At 33.7% G+C, this 25,279-nt stretch overlaps 1 protein-coding gene across 6 annotated transcripts in view; it reads left to right on the top strand.

The window, feature by feature from the left end:
- Positions 1-392: 392 nt before the first annotated feature.
- Positions 393-25,279, top strand: part of LOC124354814 (guanylate kinase) — a 38,728-nt gene continuing 13,841 nt past the window's right edge. For 2 of the 6 annotated variants that reach the window (XM_046805546.1, XM_046805542.1), the window contains exons 1-3: positions 393-757; positions 11,005-11,275; positions 13,565-13,788. In XM_046805546.1, coding sequence (XP_046661502.1) covers positions 11,019-11,275; positions 13,565-13,788 — 481 coding nt within the window. In that variant the 5' untranslated portion in view covers positions 393-757; positions 11,005-11,018. The remainder of the gene's footprint in view (positions 758-11,004; positions 11,276-13,564; positions 13,789-25,279) is intronic. The other 4 variants (XM_046805545.1, XM_046805547.1, XM_046805544.1 and 1 more) reach the window with 3 other exon arrangements.

Here is a 25,279-nt window from a genome sequence, read left to right as displayed (position 1 = left end):
AGAAACTACATTATTTTCTAGTTGCGGCTTAAACCGACCCTTTGTGTTTTGTACTGCTTTAGCTACGTTTTTATATTTAATAGCAAGTGACATATTTAACGTTGTCATCAGCAACCACAGAAACCAGCAACCACTTAGTTTATGTTACTATAACTTGAAAAATCTTAAAATGATAAAAACATCAAATAAGATTTTACAAAAATGAAGTGGTGATTGTCGATTAGCCATAATACAAGACACTACTTTGGTTGGCAACGTAAGCAGCATATATACATACACTCTCTTTATAGTCTATCAGTCCGAACAAAATTATTTTACTATAGTTACTGGATATTGGTTATTCTGTTATCAGCTGACAATAACACATTATGAAATAAGTTGAGCACTTTTAAATAAAAATACAATGTGATTTTGCGTTGCTAATTAACCTATCTTAAATCAAATTACGTGACTCTCGTGTAAAATCTGTTGTTTTGTATAATTTGGTTTTAAAACTTGGTTTGTGTAGTTTTTTAATGAAACTTGTGGATTCATTTTTATAAAATACTACACATAATATTATTTGTTATAGTTCTTGCTGGCGCTTAAAATCTAAGGTACTAAGTAAACTCCCATTTTTGGAATTTAGATCTAATCCTAATTTATAACTGGGATTTTGAGATAGTATTTTGTCTCCTACATTAATTAATATATCTCATTGTTTGAACTAGTTGGTGAATATTTTTTACGACGTTTTCGGTTTTAAACACATTGAGAGGTAAGACTTAAATTAACTGTACAGCTAAATGTTTTAACTATATCCTTTACCTAAGCCACGTGATTACATTATTAAGACTCAAGGTAAGCTTAGATCATTATTATAAGTACTTAAAGTTAAAAATTTCGGAAAATTGTTTACTGTAGTCACCTCACAATATTTTTTGTTTTTACAAAATGAAAATGCTTAACCCTGAAACTGGCAATGGTATTAATCTGTACTGGCGGCTCTAATTTAACAGCCACTCAGATGATTTTTATAATGCATCCCATTTCATATGTCAGTCCAAATTATATTTGGAAAATATTATAACAAAAATAACCCATTTTAGTTTCCATGTACCGTAGCCTAAATGATGTTTTACAAAAAATTTTTTTTAACTATTCCGTTATTCAACTGCTTAGCAATAAGTTTTACATCAAAACTGTATATCTACAACTAATCCTAAATGTTGTGCTAATTCCAAAAATATATAGATTTCCTAACCTTAATCTAAAAATTTATTTGTTACATTGATTTGTATCAAAAGGTACGGACATATTGTTGTTTTCTTTTAAATAGGTTAATCTTTAAGGTTCAAATAAGGGTAGAGTACAATAAGTGGACCCGGTTTTTATACTGATTAGTATAATCATCGATTCTTAATATTCATATATGAAATACAAGTCTAATTCAATTATATCAACATATTTATAGCCTATTCATAACAGCAATCATATTTGAAATTAATGTAATATACATAGTGATAATCTCATAAATAATAAAGGAGCTATAACAATCAAACAAGCAAAATATAATACAAAATGGATACAGATATACTAATTTTGAGGGTTTTACTTAAATATAGTGCTTTCTTGCAGTTAAAACAGGGTTTTCTCTGTTTATATAAAAGTTTGGGGAGACTGTTATAAGCAGCCTACATTTGTTATTCGGTTGTTTTTATCAAATTGTTCGGTATATTATCCACCTTCCTTATGAAAAAATCGTACACAATCAGAGTTAAATAATAAATTACTGTGACAAGAAGAATCTTGTTTATTACAATTTTAAAAACATACATTTAACACTAACATTTTAAAACAAAACCAACTAAGGCCTAGACTTACAGATCAAAGAAACCTTACAATATTTATAACTTGCTCAGCTTGATAGCAATGAGTAACTCCTTTTGTGAAATGAAGGAAAGAGTTCTCCCCATGGGTTACCAGGAGCCAAACGTACATGTTGAAGCCACTTAAACTAATCTCGTCACTTGTGAGAAATATCCCACATATTTTCCTCATATTTATCGCCATTTTCAGTCTCAAAATATTAGTTACTTCTTGCTGTTTATTGTTTACATTAAAACTGCTATAAGTAATAATGTGAAATCATATGCTAAGTTACATAAGTTGTAATATCGAATTATGCCTTCAAATAAAAACATTGAACAATTCGTTAAAACAACCGAATAACGAGTGTAGGTCACTTATTAAAGTCTACCCAAATTTGTTTGGGAGGGAGGAGATTTAGTATTTTCCTAATAGTACATTTTCTCTGCAGTAGGTTTATTAAACTGATTTTTTGTGTCTTAGTAGCAACTGTTTGGAATATAAAACACATGACTTATGCATTGTTTTCACCATTGCAAATTTGTAAATAAACATTTACAAAAACTGCAATTTTTATTTTATTGACAAAAAACTGCTTGTTATTTAATATTTGTATTCTACTTATTTTAAAAGTAATCACCACTCTTTATGGGAATCAGAGCCCCACCACATATATTTATATTATATTTACTGTGGGATTTATATAATACTAGCTGACCCGGTGAACTTCGTTTCACTTACCTCTTAACATAAACCATATTAATTTAAACCCTAATTATGCATTGCAAAACCTGTAACTTTATAAAGGCATCATCATCATAGTATAGGTCATGCTATGGCATCTTAGAACTGTTCAAAATTCAATGAATACAGCGCCTTCTACACAGCAGCTGTTGAACAATGCCACAATAATTAATAAAAAAAAAAAAAAACATAAAGGTGCCTTTAAAAAGGTGTTTTAAATTTCTATCAGATCAAGTGTCAGATCGCTTGTTTTTATAATTGGCTGAATTTGTAACGTGATAGTCACTGTCCTTTAAATTGATTGATTGATTTGTTTTTATAGAAGAAGAACTTTTACAATGCATTGTCCCTTTTGCAAAAAGTGGATAGAACGGCAGAATAAAACAACTACCTGTCCCAGTTACACTAAAAAATTGTTAAGATGCGACGAATGTTTGACAATAACCGCTGATACTTTCAACTTTTGTATCAAGTGCGGTCACAATTTGAGCCGCATAATAAGAATTAACAGGGCCAAGGAACAAAAAATCAAGTGAAACAACAATTGTTATCAAAACCGAAGTTCGCCTCAACAATGCTATCATCATCTTTATCATCTGAAGGAATAACATTTTCAGAACTTAATTTAACTGGTGAAGAATTAAAATATTTGGATGAGACAGAAGAAAATCAGGAGCACAACATCGGCAATATTCTGGCTTTGCCAAACTTGTCCGAGTCACCGAGGCCTCCTGCCACGCCGTCAGGTCCTAGCGAGCAAAGTGAAGACATCGTTAGCAAACCGGGTTTATAAATAATATCAATTAATCTAACATATTATTTGCTGATTCAAGTGCCGATTTTTTCAAGTGCCGAGAAATTTAAGAAAATATGTTTCTTACCATAAAGACTGATCAATATACTGTATATTAATATATGTTTATTAAAAAAACATTTGAATCGTATCAAAATGATTTTTATTTCAGACATTATGTATTAGTAACAACGTATATACCCAAGGGCACAACATGACACATTTAGTAATTACATCTCACATGGTTTAAATTTTGTTTTTTTTTATTCTAGACATTTTGATAACAATTCAAAATTAATAAAATATTTTTGCATACATTAAATACAACACATTTATTGTCAAATTATCATATCGGACAAAAGGAAATCATCGATTTTTAAATTAGGGCGATCATTTGTATTATTTAAATTTTTGATTTTTAACTTTAATGATCAATAGGAATATTTTATAGATGATCTAGCTATAAAGTAGTTAATTTGGCAACACCGGGTCTGTGAATTTCAATGTATATTTCCGAACGCACCCTAATTATTATGAATGAGAATAACGGATCAGGTGGTGGGACCAATTGTGGCAATTTTACTTTACCGCCTGCACAACATAAACCTGCAGATTCACCGCTGTATTTTAATGCTTTACAATGTAGACAAATGATTGACATTTCCCCAATTGTTACAGATGGTTTATGATCTTGTTAAATTTCTGGATCGTAGGAGATCGTTCCAGGTTCACAGGAGCATTGCGTTTGCGGAATCGGTCAATTTCCTTTTCCCGGGCTCGCTGCTGTTGTGATCGATGTGCCCGAACTCGTTGCATTCTTTGTCTATCCACTTCATTTTGATTTACTGTAGAACGCAAATGTGCCATACCAATACGACTGTTATCATTATCAGTCTCTTGCTGGTCATCAGTGCGATTAGCGCGTGAGATAAGTCGTCGCACATTCGATCTACTTCGACGACCTATGTTAGGTCGTTTTCATCTCGGCATTGTAAGCAGTATCTGATATTAATGTTTTCTTGCACTAATAATGTTAACCTATAATGGCGACAGCTTTTTTACCCAAAATTGCATGCAGTAGAAGTAAACATATGATACTGAGACACTTCGTCATTTGTATTTGTTACAGCTCTTAAATTAAATTAAGTTAAATACATGAACATTAATCAAACGTTTGACAGGTAAGAACAGTTTGTATGAGAAAATCAAATTGTTGTTTTTAGTATTTTCCTTGCAATTTTGTTATATTTTCTCATCGTTTAAACCTTCCCTGGACTTCCACGAACATTTCAAGACCAAAATTAGCCAAATCGGTTCAGCCGTTCTCTAGTTTTAGCGAGACTAACGAACGGAAATTCATTTTTATTTATATAGATTTGATATTTGTTTATTTTGGAATGATAAATATTATAGTACCAAATTTGATCCTATATTTTTCAATAAACATTTATTTACAAACGATACTTGTAGAACTCCTTACAAAAATGTAATTTGATGCTGTATTTGCCACATTGCATGCTTTTAAGTGACTGGGCTGTTACTGTATTCCTTTTATTATCCATTGCTGTATTTTTTATATTTTTTATTTTGGCCTGTTTTTTTATCTCCAATCACAGTTACAATTAATTCATATTTAAACCTAAAACGTTAAGTTTTACAACGTAAGCTATTGAGCTGTCTTAACAAATTGATGTGCATACGTGTCTTTTGCAATAAAGATTATAGAACAGCCACTTAAACGTTTGTTTCAGTTTCTTTGGTCTTCTATTCTGTTTGGTTTACTTGTGTCACTGATACATATTTGTATACCTATACTCAATGATCAATGACCATATTTTAGTATAAGTGAAAGCTAACAACATTTTCCTCCGAAACATAGCCACACAGTTATAAAGTTATAATAATAGACCAAGTGTAAAGGGGAGTGGGTAACTTTGGCAATCATTACATAATGTTTCAAACATTTAATACTATTTGTTCTCAAATAGGATTTCCACAAAATATTGTTTTTATTTTTTGTTAACTCATGTTTATAGGAAAATTTAAAAAGAGGAGATTTTTGTGAAAATTCCTTGAAACTATATTTGGTACTTTGGGATTATACCGACCACACCAGTATGAAGAACACAAAAATATAAATTTATAGAAACAAACATGATAGAACGAAAAAAACAACTCTTTAATTACAAAATTAAAAACTTACAACGATTATAAATATTGTTAATGGGGTCAGATTCTGTTATATGCCCCCAACGCTTAAACTTCAATGAACTTAGAGCGTTATAAAACGATATAGTTGAGTAACAGAACTAACATTCCATCAATCAACAAGCATTTCCAGTTGTTGTGATTGGTATTGTTGTTGCTGTTATCTTATCTTTCTCTTATCTTATCTTTCTCAAGAATCCCGATTAAGGTGGTGGCATCACATGATTATTTAAGTTTTTTGCAGGTACATAATTGCCTTTCCATTACAATTCAATTTATATTTCTGATCAGCCCCAAATTTCAGATTCAATTTCTAGAATTTGATATTTTACTGATAGGTACTATCAGCAACAAAAAAATCAGCATTAACGGTTTAGTGACTCTGGTGCTGATATAACAAAAGTTTATGGCCAAATAAAAGAATCTCTTGATCGCCCCCTCATGTTATTAGCTGGGAACAAACGATATGCTCAAGAAAAACACCTCAGGTAATCTATGAAAAAATGGAAAGCAAACTAAAAAATTTCAGCAAGACAAGATCAGTTTGTATTACCACAATTCCTCCTCGTTTTGACCTACAGCATGACAAGCCCAATACATGACGAGATAGCAATGGCGAACAACCTACATACGAGAAATTGTTTCCCGACTAGATAATGTTATATTATTGATTTTGATTCTTTCAATAGACTGCATTTCACACGCCATGGCTTGCACCTGAACTATAGGGGAAAAAAGAAACTGAGTTTTATGATTATAGATTTTCTAAATAAAATTGATACTGCTAATATCAGGTTAACACCAATCACTAGTTTCCCTCTCTCTCCAATATCAGCAAGGTCCTCAATTATACCAACAATGGAAAATAAAGAACCAATTACAGTAATTGAGGCGAACATCATGGATGTCTTTGAAAAAACATCAAGGAGACGAACATGTTGCTTTCTCACATTGCATATCGGCAGACCTAAATAATAAAAGAAGTATGAGTGCTGGAAATTGCAACGATTTTTAAAGAAAAGTTTGGCAAACCCTCTATGAAAGATTGCATTACAAGTCATTTGGCGTACCAGAAAACTGCAGAAGGTGCTGAAATATTTAGTTTTAATTACAAAAGATAAATACTACCAAAAACCCAAAATTAGCAATTATAACCTAGCTTTTGAAGATTTAACTCGAGAATTTAAAAAAAAGGGGTCTAAAACAACTTATTTGTTCACCAATGGGTTTGTACAAGAGATGGTATTGAACCTGAACACTTTGTTGCTGAACTGATTAAGTTTATTAAAGTCAGTAAAGCTTCTGTTTACATCGTCACATGTAATGAGTACGCAAAAAGGAAGCTTCGAAACGGACTATCCTATTCCGCCTTTGTGAGAAGCTAAGATACACCATCTCTTCTCACCGTGAACTGTGGGAGAAAGCTGATATGTCCCCAGCTGCAATACCGATATCTTCTGATGGTCTCGCTTCAACCATACTAACACATCCAGCAACTCCCAGTGAGATGACAGCACTTTTGAGTTCTGCTGATGAGATGTCATCATCTTGTGACCTCAGACGGGGAGACAATGGAGCCTGCTACCTTAGATGATAATACAGATGCTCACTTCACTCCGACAGTATCTAGTGGTAACATTTGTAATAAATGTGCTGGTGATGATTGGTCAGTTGTGTGTCATGTGCTACAGGTTCACTAAATAGTACGCCTATAAATATAGATTTTTTAGGAGTAAGACCCATAGAAATAAATATGCTTAGGTTTAAGACGTAACCAAAACACAAGTAAACAAAAAAAAAATACTAATACTAATCTGAATACTGTCTCTAAACTGTAACGGGTCAAATTCCAGTGTTTTGTTTTTAAATATTCAAGGTCTAAAAAATAAAATTTCAATTTTGGATAGCTTTTTAACTGATAAAAATATTTTTGTGGTAGGTTTGTGTGAACACTGGCTCAAAGAGGAGGAAATTAAACTAGCTGCACCTGATGGTTATACCTGTGTCAGCGCTTTCTGTCGGTCAAAACCACATTCGCGGGGGGTTCGTTGATTTTTACCCGCAATGAATGTCCAAAGCAGGACATGTGATGTAAATCAATTTGTTTCAGAAGTAAACTTTGAGGCAGCTGCAATTTTTATTGATAGTTTAAAACTTATAATAGTGTCACTTTATATCACTCACCATCCGGAAACCACATATCTTCCTTGAAAATCTTGACAAGTTTGCTCTCTTTCTTAGCTAGCTGCCCAAATTACACCTCTATCATAGGGGGGGACTTTAATTTTAATTTTGACGTCACCAAAACTAATAACATGTCAAAACAGTTTTGTAATGTCATGCGCCAGCATGATTTTTTATTACATTACATACAATAAAGCAACCAGAGGTGCTAATTGTCTGGACAATGTTCTAGTAAAATTACCAAAGAGAATTTAAAATAGATTGTGACATTTTTAACTTTTCCTTTCTCTGACCACAATGGTCTCATAATACATGCACCTTTTGGTTCAGTAAAGAGGAAAAAACAATTGGCGCGGAAAATAGTCCAGATTCTGTCAGTTATTGCAAATTATTTGTTTCTAATAATGCCTGGGCACACTTGACAGACAAACTAAACACGTATCAGTGGGGATGGCATATTGAGTATGAATAACCAACTGCTCTCAGTGCTTTTCAAATTTTTTTTTAAATTGCTAATAGACAATATCAACTATTTTGCCAAACTAAAAAAAAGTAACCAGAATAATTTATCAGTATTAAAACATTAATTGGTATACTAATGATCTAGCTGACATAAAAAAAAAGATTATTATTTTTGAATGGTATAGTAAAAAATTCTAAATCGGCCTCAGAAACCTGAAATAAAAAGCTTTTTTAGACCTGAAGAAACATTATAAACAATCAGGTAAAAAATGCAAAATTAACTCATAATACAAAATTAATAAATAATAGCAGCAACAAATGTAAAACTGCCTGGAAAATAATAAAAGATAATGGAAAAATGAGTTTTGTAAATAATTCTAACATTGGAATTTCACCTGATTCATTCAATAATTCCTACATCAATTCTGTAAATGAAATAAAAAATAAAATGGGCTCTGCCCTAGATATGGTTCAGAGGAGCTTATTAAAAATTTGCCAGTGTGAATTCTCAAAATTTTGCATGGCGACCAATTACTCCTAATGAAGTAATTACATTAGCCAGCAGTCTTAAAAACTCAAATAGTTGTGACATTTATCTAATGTCCAATAACCTTTTAAAAAAATATAATAAAATCCATTGCAAGTCCTTTGTCTTACTGTTTTAACTTATGTCTTGTGGAGGGAATTTTTCCTGACGAGTTGAAGTTAAGTCGGATATGTCCGGTTTTTAAGAAGGGGCCCAAGGACAAGCCGCAGAGTTATCGCCCAATTTCGATTATTCCCGTTTTATCCAAAATATTTGAAATGTTGGTTTATGACCAGATAAATGCGTATTTTGAAGGAAAACAAATTTTTAAGTAATTCTCAATTTGGATTTAGAAAGGGAAAATCTACTATTGACGCTGTAGATATGTTGGTGCAAGATGTGCTATCAGCCTTTGAGAACAAGGGCTTTTGCTCAGGCCACCTTTGTGACCTGAGCAAGGCTTTTGAATGTGTAAATCATTCAGAACTGTTAATGAAATTGAACTACTATGGTGTTTCAGGGTCACAATTATGTTTTTTTAAATCAATACCTTAGCAATCGAAAACAAAAGGTTTGTATAGATGGAGAATGGTCCAAGGTCCAAGGAGTTAGTGGTCTCATACGGTGTACCTCAGGGCTCTGTACTGGGGCCGCTCCTTTTTTTAATTAGTATTAACGATCTTCCAAATTCGGTTAAAGGTAAAAACCTATATGTATGCTGACGACACTACATTTTTTTAATTCTAATAAAAACCTTGAAGAACTTAGATCTCTTTGTCTAAATACTTTAAAAGAGGCTTCTGAATGGTTCATGTCGAATGGATTCCATTTAAACGAAGAAAAAAAAAAAAACACAAAAAATCTCATTTTCTTTGAGAAAATTTAATGAAAACTTTCTAAAAGATAACCCTTCTACTAACGTAAAGTTTCTAGGAATTTATGTTGACAAGACTCTTACTTGGGGACCACATATTGATTATTTAAGTATTAAATTATCTCGAGTAATATTTTTATTAAAGCGGTTAACTTATTGCATTCATCAAAATTACATTAGATCAGTGTACTTTGCAAATTTTCAATCGGTATTCAGATACGGAATAATTCTGTTTGGAAACTGCAGTAGGATTAGAGGAAATTCTCGTGCTACAGAAAAAAGCTGTCAGAACCATTTCTGATGCAGGGCCCTTAGAACATTGTAAACCCATATTTGTAAGCTTAAATATTCCTACAGTGATCAATGTGTATATCTTTGACTTGATCCTGTATGTTTTATAAAAACTCTGATATGCTTAAACCAAGCAGTCATAAGTATGACACAAGATCTAAAAACCAGTCAAACATTAATTCTTGTAGATTGACTAAAACATTGAATAGCCACATTGTCATCTCACTAAAAATATATAATAAATTACAAAAACTTAATCATTAAATATCCTGAGAAAACCTTCTGTAAAAAGTTGTATAAATGGCTGATAAATAATCCCTTTTATTCCATTGACGAATTTTTTAATTTGAATATCATAGACTTTTGAATTAATATTATTCAAGTTTTGTATAGTTATAATTTTAATTAAAACTTAGTTGTACTTGACATGCTTGTATGTTATACATGTGAATTATGACTTTGTCAATGCTTCCCTGCTCTTAACGGCAATAAATTATTATTATTATTATTATATTATTATTATATTATCTCGAGGGATGTTTTTTTTTTTTTTTCGTTGACATCAGCGCGGGAAGGTGCTGCCGAAGCCCGCGCTGATGGCCGGAGGCACTCGAATTTTTGGTGACAGAGTGTGATCAAGAATAAAAACAAGTTTTGTGTGTTTTTTTCAATAAAGAGTTTAGTTTTTGTTTGGTAATGTTTGTTTTAGTTGAATTTTTGTGTTTGGAGAAATGTAGGGGTAAAACACGTTATCTACTAGACCGTTATCTACTAGACCGCTCGACTTTGACCTCTGTCTGAGGATGGGGAGGGGTTTGCGATAGGACAATTCCTGTTTTATATTGACGAAATATTGTTCTACGCTAATCTAGTAATCAGTAGAAGCAAAATGTCAAATAACGATTCATGTCTGGGTGTGGTCGGTATAATCCCAAAGTACCCTATATTTTTTTTTACCCTCAAAATTTGGTAATCTCTGAGAAAAACCGGTAATATAGCAACTCTTAAATATGGTAGAGGTAATCTTAAGTATGGTAGAGGTAATCACTTCATTAACTCTGCACCTAATTTCAGCTGGTGCGCGGAGAATGGTGCGCCAGGGTCCTAAGGTGTTGGTACTGTGCGGACCATCTGGCTCCGGCAAGTCATCTCTCCTGCGACTCCTCTTTGAGGAGTTTCCGGATAAATTCGGGTTCTCCGTATCCCACACCACCCGAAACCCTCGTCCCGGGGAAGAGAATGGGAAGCACTATCATTTCACCACCAAGGAGGAGATGGAACAGGCTATAACCCGAGGGGAGTTCATAGAGTCAGCAGTCTTCTCCAACAATATGTATGGGACAAGGTGGGTTAGTCTTTTATAAAATTCATATACTGGTAAAGTTTTAATGTATATCAGAGTATATGTTATTAATGTGATTGAACTAGGTATTTGTTTTAAAATTATAAATGATTAAAACCTTAGTTTATAGAGTTTGGTAAATAAGAATGTTTTGTTTTTCATAATCTATATTGAAAACCTCTTAACACTCAAAATTAGTTTTAAAAATAGCTGTAACAATGAATATTGAACTATAATAAAATACACCATAAGGGAAACATTCAGAATAATTTTTGTCAAGTTTAATTTTAGCTTCCTTGGTTAGAGTGTGCTAAGGTACGAAGTGCAAAGGATTAACATATGAAAAATAATATTATTTAACATGTTTATGTTTGCTGATCAAAATGATAGCAAACTTTCTAAAGAGAGAAAAGGTATTTAACCCTTTTAGTGCCAGACAAAAAAATCAAAAGTTGGTCTGAGAAATGCCAGTGATTTTTCACATAATACTACTGAAGGATGCCAGGCCTGTTTCAGCCGTTTTGCAGTGTTTTACTAAAAAAATTGTAAAAATTACAAATATTGAGATATTTTCCGAATTTTTTCATTGTTTTGCAGTAAAATAAATTTCCTTATAAAAAACTATAAAGCAAATTATATTTCTAAATGTAATTAACTTAAAAAAAATTAGACATTTTACTTACAGTTTTTATATTTTTCCAGTTTCACATGAAAAATAGTACTTTAAAAAATTATTTCACTATAACACATTTATCACTTGAAAGAGGAATTAAAACTGAATACACACATAAAAAGTTTTGATTAATATTTCAAAAACAAACAAAAAATCATGATAATTTTTTTAGAAAGTTACATTTTCAATTTTTTGTGTTATTTACACTATTTAGCTTCTTTATAAAGCTTATAATATTTTCCGGTACTTTGGGATTATACCGACCACACCAGTATGAAGAACACAAAACTATAAATTTATAGAAACAAACATGATAGAACGAAAAAACAACTCTGTAATTACAAAATTACAAACATATAAGCATTTCCAGGTATTGTGATCGGTATTGTTGTCGCTGTTATCTTATCTTTCTCAAGAATCCCGATTACGGCAGGCCGCGCGGCATCACATGATTTGCACGGTACATAATTGCCTTTCCATTACAATTCAATTTATATTTCTGATCAGCCCCTCTAGAATTTGATATTTTACTGATAGGTAATATCTCGAGGGATGTTTTTCTTTCGTTGACATCAGCGCGGGCTTCGGCAGCACCTTCAGCGCCACACTCGCATTTTGGGTGGCGGAATGTGATCAAGAATAAAAACGAGTTTGAGTGTTTTTTTCAATAAAGAGTTTAGTTTTAGTTTGGTAATGTTTGTTTTTGTTGAATTTTTGTGTTTGGATAAATGTAGAGGTAAAACACGGAAGTACAACAAAGCGACGCGACTCTGCAATCACGTTATCTACTAGACCGCTCGACTTTGACCTCTGTCTGAGGATGGGGAGGGGTTTGCGATAAGACAATTCCTATTTTATATTGACGAAATATTGTTTTACGCTAATCTAGTAATCAGTAGAAGCAAAATGTCAAATAACGATTCATGTCTGGGTGTGGTCGGTATAATCCCAAAGTACCTATTTTCCAATATGAAACCATTAAAAACTGTCTGAAACTACTTTCTACTTAAAAAATAATGTACAATTTGTAAAATATCAACAACAAAATTTACACACTTTTGTACATAGGTATTATAGTTAGGTGGTAACACAAATATAGTGAGGCAAACATAAGGGATGCAATCCTTTTTTACAGCGTTTGCACACAAATGTAGTTTTCATTTTATTGAAGTTTACTTTTTATGTTAGTAAACTATTTATAAACAAACAAACACTGTGGAAGCAGCAACACAAACAACCAAACACATCGATTAGACTTGAACTATCAGCTGACACAACTTTCTCTGATGCAACAACCACGGCCATTTCTATCATGGCTAAACACCTGACTAACCTTACGATATTACTGTTATTATTTTTTTTATGTAGATTGGTTCATTCTGATTGTTTGTATACCAACAAATTTAGAACAAGTTAAAAAATTATTGCGGTATGATTTTTACTCCGAACGTCCGTATATACGGACGTCGGCATTCTTCGGTAGTTATTCACGCGTCCGTATATACGGACGTTGGCATTTCTCTGTAGTTTTTTAAACGTCCGTATATAAGGACGTTGGCACTAAAAGGGTTAAATTAAGATTTAATCAGACTTATACCTTAATGGTATTTTCTTAACAGTGTGTCAGCAGTGAGGTCGGTCTGTGAGAGTGGGAAGGTATGTGTACTAGACATTGATGTAGAAGGAGTAAAGCAAGTGAAGACAACAGATCTTAACCCTCTTCTGGTGTTCATCAAGCCACCCTCCCTTGCAGACCTGGAGACACGGCTACGTGGCCGTAAAACTGAGACAGAGGATAGCCTTCAACGCCGGCTTGACGCTGCACGCAAGGAAATGGTTTATGGTAGGTCCACTAACGCCAACCTAAATAGTGCAGGATTCTGTTGTATACTAGCCATAATTATTTCAATCCTTTACATGATGTTTATTATAAGTTAACAAATTACAATCCTTACTTTTAAAGTAGACTGGTAATACATCTGGTCCTTGATGAAAATCAATTTTATTTTTTGATTTGAGTCTGAACTGAGCTAATTGTGCAGGCAGTATGGTTTTAATTGCAAATAGTTATTTAATTATTTTCAAAATTTTTATTCGAAATAACTTTTATGTGAATGAAATAAGTTTATAATAAAACCATAAACAATAAAATATTTTGTTAATTTGCTCTGAGGAGAAAGATTAAGTAGTTAAAGAGGACTCAGATCCATCTAATGTGAGACAGAAAAGGTTTCACGTGAAACATGTTAAAATATGAGATACAAGTCACAGTTCCAACTTTAATTAAGTTTAGTATAAATTTGATTTTAATAGAAAAATTAGCTAGTAAGAAAGTTCTCTCACTTCTTCTTGCTTCAACTTAATTTAGTGCTTATTATTAATTAATATTAGTATTTATCATAAAGCTGGTATTAGCTGAAGGTAACCATATAATCAAGACACATCATTGCAAGTCTGGCCATATGGGCAGTTACCGCACCCCATTTCCTCCCTTACCTTGCAGCATTGCCACAAGTCATATCAGCTGATTGTTTGCATGAGGCAATGCGACAACATCTCGCTTCGTTCCGGTTATTTACATCTGTTTTATTGTTCGGCATGTTTTTATTTTATTATTATTTTTTGCTCATGTTCCTTGCCGTATTGTAAACACATGTTAATTTAAATCATGAAGGGAAAGGATTCAGGAAGATAAATGAGAAGTAAAGATAAGCAGTAATGATCACTCGATTGTTGAATTCAATAACTATTCAATTTTTATTTTTTTCCGTTTCTGTTACTTGTTTTGCTAATGAAAAAGAAAAGGAGTCAGGAAAATGTGTAAAGATCAATGTTAGTTTCTAGATTAAGTAAAGGCTTATAATACACATTATTTGATGTCCCGTACGTGCACATTAATACAGTTTTTCTTAATTTTGTATATCCAAACTATCATTGCTAAACCACAATTGTTAAACTAAAGAAAATGTTATTTTCTCTAATCTTGTCTTTATTTACCGCTAACTTCGCTGATCAACTTTTAGCCTTTAATACTTCAAAAGGTGTGTAGAGTGATTTTGATTAGAGATTGGGAAAAAAACAATAAGCATAGTATATGCTTGGGAGAAAGAGAGAGAAATAGCTGATTTTGCATGCCTATGCAGAAACAGTGGTGTCACCAGTCAGTGGGTATAGGTAATAAGCTACATTTACAACAATGCCCACAACATTGCTGAGGAAATAAGGTTGCCTGGTTTGTGACAGAGTCCGGCAACTGACCGTCACTAATTACTCGGTTGCGTCACTAGTTACCCTCAACTAATAGACTACATATTATACTATGAACCACAAATTCATCGGCAACCAGTGGTGTCCCTAGTTACCCTTAACTTATAGTGGCCTACGATTTAATTGTATGTTTAAGAGAACTCAAATAAGCTAATACTCTCTTTCACTTTCTAATTACCTCCACCCCCTTCTTGGGGGAAATGATTTTACAGGCATTACATGGTACAAGATCTGTATTAGGTATTATATAATTTAAAGTTATAATGGTCTTTATCTCATAGTAATACTTTTAAAACAGGATAGCTACCTGACTGGGAAAACTGGGAATAAGTTGGGAATCTCAGTGTAGAACAGGAAATTTCTCAAAACACATTTACTTTCTTTAAGAACTTATAAAATTAAGAAATAATTTGATAGCTACTTAAATAAGGAGTTAATTAATCCCAAACACTGTATTTTATACAGTGTGATCTATAAATCTGTGAATGAAGATTGACAATGAGTGGGTAATTATGTCACTGGATTGATTACAGAGTGCATGGACGACAGCGTGAGGTTACTAAAGTTTGTATGATCGGCTATGTGTTTGCAAATCCCACCTGATGTTGATTATTCCAAGGTTGCCGCCACTAGTGTAGTGGAGTTTATCTTGATCAGTCCTATCTGTATGTCGCGTTAAGTCCCCCAAACATGCAGTGATCCGTCGGATTATTAAAGTTGGACAACCGATTGTCCCAGTTTAGTTTGTGAAAGATTGCTCCTCACACACACTTTGGTCATTAAATTTCATAGGTTAAAACAAAGAAAGTTAGTTTATGTTTAGATATCACTGTCTTATCCAAACCTGAATTGAGCTAATATTGTTGCCAGTCTGGTAAAATTCCCCACACATGTTTGTTTTCATCATTAGAACATCAATTGTTGGATGACAGCTGGTAAAAATTCTATCAGTTCTTCAATCAAACATTCATCTGAACGACTTCACTGCACACATGATGATCAGTCGGACAATTCCAACTGTTCAAACCAAACCGTTCAACCAATCGTTACCTATATGAGGAGCCTTACGTCATGTTGTTTCATAGTGCATGACTACAATCTAACAAACACATTTTTGTAACTTTAACCACAACCAATTGTTTGTATTTATTTACTTAGAAATTGTGTCAAAGTCAAAGTCAAAAATATCTTTATTAACATAATCTTCAAGATTAGTAACAGAGTCATTAACATTAGAATAGTGTTAGTTATCATTTTTCCAATTAAAAAATTCAGTCAAGGAGTAGAATGGTCGGTCCTGCAGCCAGTTCTCTGAGTTGTCGTCCAATTGTGATGTTCAGTTCTCTTGAGTTCGTCCGGGAGTATATTCCATATCTTGGCACCGATATAGCTTGATTTCTTTTCAGTGGAGGAAAGTCAGTCTGTGAGCAGGAAGATGGTAGTCGTGTGAAATCTGGTATTGTAGTAGTATATGAGTTTTTTGCTCCGGTCTTTACTGTTTCTATTGCCCTGATAGTATGTAGAGTACTACTTCCAGAACATATAAATCTATCACTGTCAGGATCCGGAGGTCTTTAAAGGCTTGCCTGCAAGATTCACTGGGCTGTAGGTTTTTTTAGGAGTCTAAATGGCTCTTTTTTGTAATACAAGAATACGCTGCAAGTTGCCTGCAGCTGTGCCGCCCCAAACTGCAATCCCATATTTTAAGTGAGACTCAAAAATGGCGTAATATGCTGTTTTTTTGAGGTTGTCAAGTCACTTATACTTTATCATCCGTCGTATCACGAACAGTCCGGTGCTAAGTTTTACTGCATAAGTGTCGATGTGTGATGTCCAAGAGAGTTTGTTGTCAAAAGTAATTCCAAGATACTTTGCGGATGAGGTTTTCGTCTAGGCCCGGAAGTGTTTCCAATGCTTTTGCCATGTCTTTCCCAATATCAGATGTTTTGTTTTATTTTCATTAACAACAAGTTCATGTTGTGGCAGTATTGTATTGCCAATGCCATATTTTAGTGCTACAAAACTCTCCACTAGTTGTTCTGTTTTTTGACCACCCAAAAGAAGGACAGTGTCGTCGGCATACATAAGAGTTTTACTGTACCTTGCATGAACTCGGGGAAGTCATTTGTAAATAATATAAAAAGAACAGTCCCAGCACTGATCCTTTGAGGCACACCTCGCGTGTGATGATGATTTTGGATCAGAATTCACCGTGTTGGTTCTTCCATGTCCTGTGTGATTGATTTTATCTATTTTGACTCTTCCAGTCAGGTAGCTGGTGAACCATGCCTTTGCATTTCCTCGTATTCCAAGGCTTGTTTAGTTTGTTCAGAAGGTGCTTGTGATCCAGACAATCAAACCCTGCTGTAATCAAGAAAGATGGCTGCTGCGTTGCTTCCGCTCTCTCGTTAGGTCCAACAAAAACTCAGCGAGGCTTATAAGGGCGGTTTGTTGTGGACCTTCCTGCTATAAAGCCATGTGATGTGGTTTTGCAGATGGTTAGAGGAAAGGTGTTCGAGAAGTCGGGCAAGTACTAGTTTTTCAATTATTTTGGATATAGTTGGAATTAGTGAAATGGGTCGGTAGTTTGCTGCATCAGTTGTTAGGCCCTGTTTGAATTTTGGATAAACCTTTGCTATCTTCAATGCTGCAGGGAACATTCCTGACTTTGTGATTTGTTTGTAATGTCAATCAATGGGTCTCTTATTTCATCTTCACACAGCTTTATTAATTTGGATGAGATGTCATCATATCCTTTTGAGGTTTTTTGTTTGTATTGAGATGGTTTGATGGTTTGGGTATTTTGGATGTCGGTGTTAGAACCTGGACAGTTCGGTTTTAAAGGGTTACTTTGACAGTTTCTGTTGGATTCAGGTAGTGCTGGCGTAGGGTAGTTTACAGTTCCTAGTTCTTATTGTTCTTTCAGCAATTAGGTTAAAGAATTCATTCAAGTATCTGATATTTCTTTTTCTTTATAAGCTCCTGGTCTTGAATTATGATCGTTTTAGTTTAATTGAATGGTTTCTTCTTTCTTCTTCCTTCATCGTTGATAACGTTCCAGATTGCTTTGGATTTATGTTTTCTTCTTGGAATTTTACATTAGCTGTTTTCTTAATTCCGGAGCTGCAGGTCGTAATCTTTTTCAAGATAGTGCTTACTTTTTGTGCTCTTCTTGACCGGTTTGTTTGGTAATTTTGGGCTTTAAGAAACTATTTTTTTATGAGTTACTACAGTTACTAAGACTGTGCATAAGACTGTGTAGTTCTTTCTTCTTTCTGTAGAAGTAATGTGAGGCAACAGAATATGGTTGAGGGCTCGTTGTAAGGTATTGTTGAACTTGATATAGGCTTCATTAGCATTTTCAGTGTTGTAAACTTCTTCCCAGTTTTCCCTGCTTGAGTAGGTCTTTTAGTTTATGTAGGTTTCCTGTCATTCATGTTTTCTTCTTTTAGAGGTTGACTGAAGAGTATCCTGGGTTGTCTCTCTTTGGGATTCTGCACATCTGTCCTGAATGGTCAGATATTTCCTGCATCTATAATTTCCACTTTGATCTCTTCCACTTCCATGTTTGTACACCTTCTGTCCATGTTTGATCTGTCAATTGATGATGTTGGTGTTATTCGAGTTGGCGGCAGGTCACTCTCTATACATGCTGTGCAATTTAATGTATCTCGTAGTCTATAGTAGTCATTCCCCTTGTCAAGACAATCAATGTTGATAACTACCCACGAGAATTGTAGGATGTTTTTCTGCACATATGTTGTCAAGTGAATCATAGATTGCTTCCAGTCTTCTTCAGGTTTTGCCATCTGTTCTGTAGACTCCCATAAACAAATAGAGATGTTTTACCGGTTTTAAACTTTTACTGTCGCTAGCTCACATGTCATTTCGATACTAACATCCTCACTGTCAATTGTTTTCTATCTTCCCATCCCATTGAATCATGAGCGTAAATGGCCACTCCACCTTTGCGATGTGACTTTCGGCAGTATGCTGCTTTTAGACTATATCCAATGAGTCTAGTGTTGGCAAGGGTTTCTTCTTTTTTGTCCATGCTCTGTGATAATTACTAGGTTGGGTTTTAAGGTATCAAGAAGAGCATTGAGTCTATCAATTTTGTTGGCTATGGTGTCTGCGTTTTGGTGAAAGATGGTTAAAAGGCATTCTATTTAATGGGTTTCTGATGAGTTCAAAGTTTCCTTCGTTTTTCATTTTTGGTTTTTGATCGTCTTGGCGTTGTCTAAAAAATTAGTTTGCTGTAGTTGATTGATGGCTCTGAGGTGAATTCATTGGCTGGTAAAAGCTCTCTGTTCTCCCCTGAAGTTATATGTTGCTTCATGTGTTCTCTATAAAAGTTGATATTGTTTAGAAAGAAGTCATCATAACTTTTCATCCCTCCCTTTATTTTAGCATTTAGTGGTGGAGATTTTTTACTTTTCACTATCTGTGGTATAGAACTGGGGATGGTTTCTCTTATATTGCCTTATTTTTGGTGGTGGTGAGTTACTTGATCGAGGTAGTTCTTGAGAACGGGTTGCCCGTTATGTATATCCCAGTTGATGTTTTCACTTTTTTCCTCAAAATGGTTTATTTGGCGTGGGTTTTTCTTGCTTGTTGCGCATTTGAGGGGGATTGAGATGTATTGGTTATGAACACTTTTAAAAATGCTTAGCAGCAATTTCTTGTTCTTTTAGTTTTACTAAGGTTTTTTTTTCGTTCTCCCACTTAGCTTTATTAGCCACTTCATTTACTCTTTCTAGTTCATTTTTCAGTTCAGCATTAGAGATAACGAGTTTTTCATTTCGTTTTTGAGTGATTCATTTTCGTAACCCTTCTTTTTCAGAGTAGCATCAATTTGATCAAATCTGTCTCTCAGTTGTGTGTTGAGTAATATAAGATTGTTTAGCTGGTCTGTGAAGTTTGTTCTCTCATCTTCGGCTTGTCCGAAATGAAATCATCTCTTATTTTTCTTCTCATTTTCGAGCTTTATTGGTCATGAATGTAATTTCACTTTTTAGCTGATTGTTTTCTTCAAGCTGGTCTTTAATAATGCTTTTTGTGTTCTCCAGGGTATCTTCTAGTTCTAGTTCATGCAGTGATTTACTTGATTGTATGTCTTGTATTTTTTTGTTTAAGTGTGTTGTTTTCAGACAGAAGGGCGGTTCCAATTTCAGCAGCTAATGTTAAAGATGTTTCATGGTTGAAGTTTTCTTCCAAGGACAAAGTTTCTGTATTTTTGTTTGTATGTCTTTCACGTTTGATGAAGTATCATCAAGTGCACAGTTACTGCAATTTCCACCTTTTAATGTGTTCTTCTGTCAAATTTTTATGATATTTGTCAGTCCAGTTTAGGCATTTTGAGTGGTACCAATATTTACAGTCTCCAGTGCAAAGTATTCCCTTATACCTTACACCTATGCCACACACACCCGCATGGGTATTTAGACATGATTAAAGTTGGTCAAGAGGTCCGATTGTTACGGTGAAAAAGCTAGCCAAGATATCAGTTTTTTTAAGATTTTGGCTGGTTGTCGGTCAATCTTGAGGTCTGATAAGTCAGTCAAATATAAGAATTAGATTAAGTCTGACAGTTCTTAGTGTTTGGTCATTCACTATGTCATGAATCATGAATTTCTTGTCCTTTCTTGAGTGTCCTTGTCCCTTAGCCGTGAGCAGGATTTTTATTTCCCCAGATTATTGGGGTTACCTGCTCTTCGTTCCCAGCTGCACCTGTGTGGGAGGGGACACCACAGAGGACCTGTGCAGTCTATTCGGCCGGGGTGCTGCGGAAGCGCCCTGATACTCTTTATTAAACCAGGGACGCTTCCAGAGTAGTTTGGCCCTAGACTATTGAGATTGCTTTTTATGAGCTTCAGATTCAGCAGAATCAGCTTTAGAAAGCACCGATATAAGCATGCACAACAATATACTACTCTGTGGCCGCAGCCGTGTTCATGATGACATGATTTTATTCTTATGGAAGGTATGTTAAGGCAAACAAAATATTTAAAAACCAGTGATTGATTAATTACAAGCATTTTTCTCATATTTGGAGGCATCTATGGAAAAGACACTGTTCGATACTGGTGTCTACTAATTGTACAGATCACAAATTAACTACACTTTTATAACTTATGTACCAGCTAATTTTCTGATGTATTCTTCATACAGTGTTAGACGGTGTGATATATTAGGAACCACAATACTTCCACAGTACTGTAGCTGGAGCTGCCACTGACAACGAAAACCTGTAAAAACGTTTATTAGGCGTGAATATTTATAATGCCTCTGAAATCTTGGATTGATTTTGATACGCAATATGTGGTTCTTTTCAGTTGATTACAATACCAACAGAAGTGCTTAAAATAAGCTTTGAAAGATATGACTTCACAATGTTACAATAGCGATGTGTCAAGCTGGTTCTGAATCCAATTAAGTCTATTCTCAGACGACAACTAATCAGCTGTGGGCAAATTACTGATTGATAAAACAGTGCTAACAGTGTATAAAATGCTATTAACAAAAATCATGCGGTAATAGAATAGCATTATTTAAAAATATTATTATACATGAAATTTATATTTTCTGTCTATATTCACCATTGTGTGTGCTGGTTATGTGTGGATGTCAGCTGCGTGATGGTAAACAGACGATTGTTACTTTTTATTTTTATCTTTATGTCGTACTTTGTGTAGTTTCATATATATATATATATATATATATATATATATATATATATGGAAATATATATATATATATATATATGGAAGGTAGAGGATATGGCTAGTAGTACTAAAAATATATCAGTTTCCCTCAGCCTCTGTGAATCCCATTGAAATAGTATTCTAAGGCTTGTCTTCTCCCCAAACAGACAAACAAAGTTAAAAAGTAGAGTTCAGATGAAAGTTCTTTGGTTTATTTTAGATTGTACAAAACCAATGTTATATATCGGCAAAATGGTCATCTCTTACAGAAAATTTATACCACAGACCTCTACCCTAGACTAGACTCTACAGCTAGACTGTAGTCTACCCCCATGATAGTGTTGTGTTGGTAATTGTTTGGTGCATTTTGTTAAGCTTCTTGTCCTACGAGAAAATAAAGGTAAACACTAATTTTGAAACTTATGTTTTCAAACGTATGTATTAATTTCATATGCATAAATAATCATTTTTCTCTTTCTAAATCCATATTGTTGTGTGAAAAACATTATTGAAATAAGAATGGAATATAATGTGTGAAGAACATCTTTCAAATATTGTTATAAATGGTAAGAAAACTGAGAAAGGTATGTAATTAATAACGATTTACTTGCCAAAAAGTTTGGCACTCTATGCATATAATCTTGGAAAATAGTAATTGACACTCAAAGAGTTAAAAATCCTTTCCTCAGTGAGAAATATATATAGAGTTAAACTTGAAATTATTAGCCATTTTGGGGTTAAATTTTTTACAAATATCAGCTCTCAGAGTGAGAAAAGATGAATGGACGTAATATATGCATTTATACAGGGTGTCCCATGAAGAAACGGAGAAACTGTCAGGACTTGTTCTTACAGTGAAAATAACGAAAAAAGTTCATACACACATAGGTCCAGAAACGCTTAGTTAGCGAGCTATACAGGGTGAAAGATTTCGCCCAGATTTCAGTGCCACCGATAAAAGGGAGCCCTATTAAATTATTTTGGCCGTTACCCAGGACGTAAAATTTAATGTATATTATGCAAATTGAACTGAAAAATTGAATAAAATTGGTAACAGACCTCTAGCTGCAGTAATTTTTAAGATATCTGAAGAAATACACAAAATTCGGTGTCCAAAAACAAGTTTCATTTAGGTTTCAAGTAGATTAACTTTGTTAAATGTGTAACAAACACGTAAAATTCTTTAACAAAACTTGTAAAGAATTAATTTCTTAAGATAATGATGTAAAATAAGCCAGTAAAAATTGTACGTAAACGTTAAGAAAATCAATTTTTAATTAAATAAATAACGTATGAAGAATAGACAAAATCGGTTACACTTTTTTTTCTTACTGAATGTACATCCTAATATTCGGAGAAAACATGTTAATTATTGAAAATATTATTGAAAATAATTATGTATAGATTTTATTTATAGAAACATTCTTCTATTTTTTTCTAATGAATTACATACTAGTAAAAAAACTTTAGTGTCATAAAATCTGAAACTTAACAATAATTGCGAATTAATTTACGTTATTCTACAACTTTTGTAACAAAAATGTTATTTTCATAGGTTGGCAGTACTAACAGCTGTTTAACAATCACAATTACGAACTTTTTTTGAATATTTTATATTGAAGTGTCATACAGATAAGTTAAGTGTAAATATTGATACAGTATAAAAGTTAATATGCCGTTTCAATTTTCTAATGAAGAATATGCTGACATAATGTTCTGTTACGGATATGCTAATGGAAATGCGGAAGCTGCTCGACGTGAATATCAGGAAAGATTTCCTGCAAGGCGGATTCCGAATGCAAAAACCTTTTCTTCAGTGTTTCAATTTTTAAGAACGAATGGATCATTTCCAACAATTTCGTTTTCGGTTGAACGGCAGGCACATCATTGCGTTAACGATGAACTTCAAGTGATTCAACATATTCATTGTAGCCCGGGTACTAGTACGAGGTGAATTGCGTATCGCACTGGTTTATCGAGAAACAAAGTGTGGCGTATCTTGCGTAAAGAGAGACTTCATCCTTTTCACCTGCAAAAGGTACAGCATTTGCTGTCGACAGATTACCCTTTACGGTTAAACGTTTCTCATTGGCTTCTAGACAATGCTGAGAGGGTGAATTCAATTTTATTTACTGATGAAGCAACTTTCACGAGAAACGGGTCCTTCAATTGTAGAAATAATCATTTATGGAGCGAAGAAAATCCACATGGTACCGTAGAAACCTTTTTCCAACACAGATTTCACATTAATGTTTGGTGTGCCGTTATTGATGACAAAATTCTAGGACCATTCGTTTTTGAAGGAAACCTTACAGGAAATATGTACGAACAATTTCTGAAAAATGATTTACCGGCTCTTTTGGAAGATATCCCTTTACAAAAAAGATTAAAAATGATTTTCCAACACAATGGTGCAACTCCTCATTTTTCTTTAGTAGCTAGAAATCATTTGAATGCTAATTTCTTGAACTGGATTGGGCGTGGTGGACCAATCAACTGGCCACCACGATCGCCTGACTAATCGCCTCTTGACTACTTCTTATGGGGACATATCAAAGCTATGGTGTATAAACGTAAAGTTGATACCAAGAAAGAATTACTCGTTAGAATTCGCAACGCATTTGACAGTATAAGAAACAATCCAGACAATTCGCAGAACCACCACAAATATTTTACGTCGAGCAGAGTGCTGTGTGCATTGTGAAGGAGGGAATTTCGAACAGTTACTAAACTAAGGTTAGTTATTTTGTTAGCATTTATTTTTTTTGCAATAGTAAGTGAAAATAAAAGTTTATAAAAACATGTACATTCAGCAAGAAAAAAAGTGTAACCGATTTTGTCTATTCTTCGTACGTTATTTATTTAATTAAAAATTGATTTTCTTAACGTTTACGTACAATTTTTACTGGCTTATTTTACATCATTATCTTAAGAAATTAATTCTTTACAAGTTTTGTTAAAGAATTTTATGTGTTTGTTACACATTTAACAAAGTTAATCTACTTGAAACCTAAATGAAACTTGTTTTTGGACACCGAATTTTGCGTATTTCTTCAGATATCTTAAAAATTACTGCAGCTAGAGGTCTGGTACCAATTTTATTCAATTTTTCAGTTCAATTTGTATAATATACATTAAATTTTATTTCCTGGGTAACGGCCAAAATAATTTAATAGGGCTCCCTTTTATCGGTGGCACTGAAATCTGGGCGAAATCTTTCACCCTGTATAGCTCGCTAACTAAGCGTTTCTGGACCTATGTGTATATGAACTTTTTTCGTTATTTTCACTGTAAGAACAAGTCCTGACAGTTTCTTCATGGGACACCCTGTATAGTTTCTTCATTCTAAAATGATCATGGCTA

This window comes from Homalodisca vitripennis, chromosome 2 (assembly GCF_021130785.1).
Source record: "Homalodisca vitripennis isolate AUS2020 chromosome 2, UT_GWSS_2.1, whole genome shotgun sequence".
Lineage (NCBI taxonomy): Eukaryota > Metazoa > Arthropoda > Insecta > Hemiptera > Cicadellidae > Homalodisca > Homalodisca vitripennis.
Note: the sequence above shows the minus strand (reverse complement) of the source record. Positions and strands in the feature narration are given on the sequence as shown.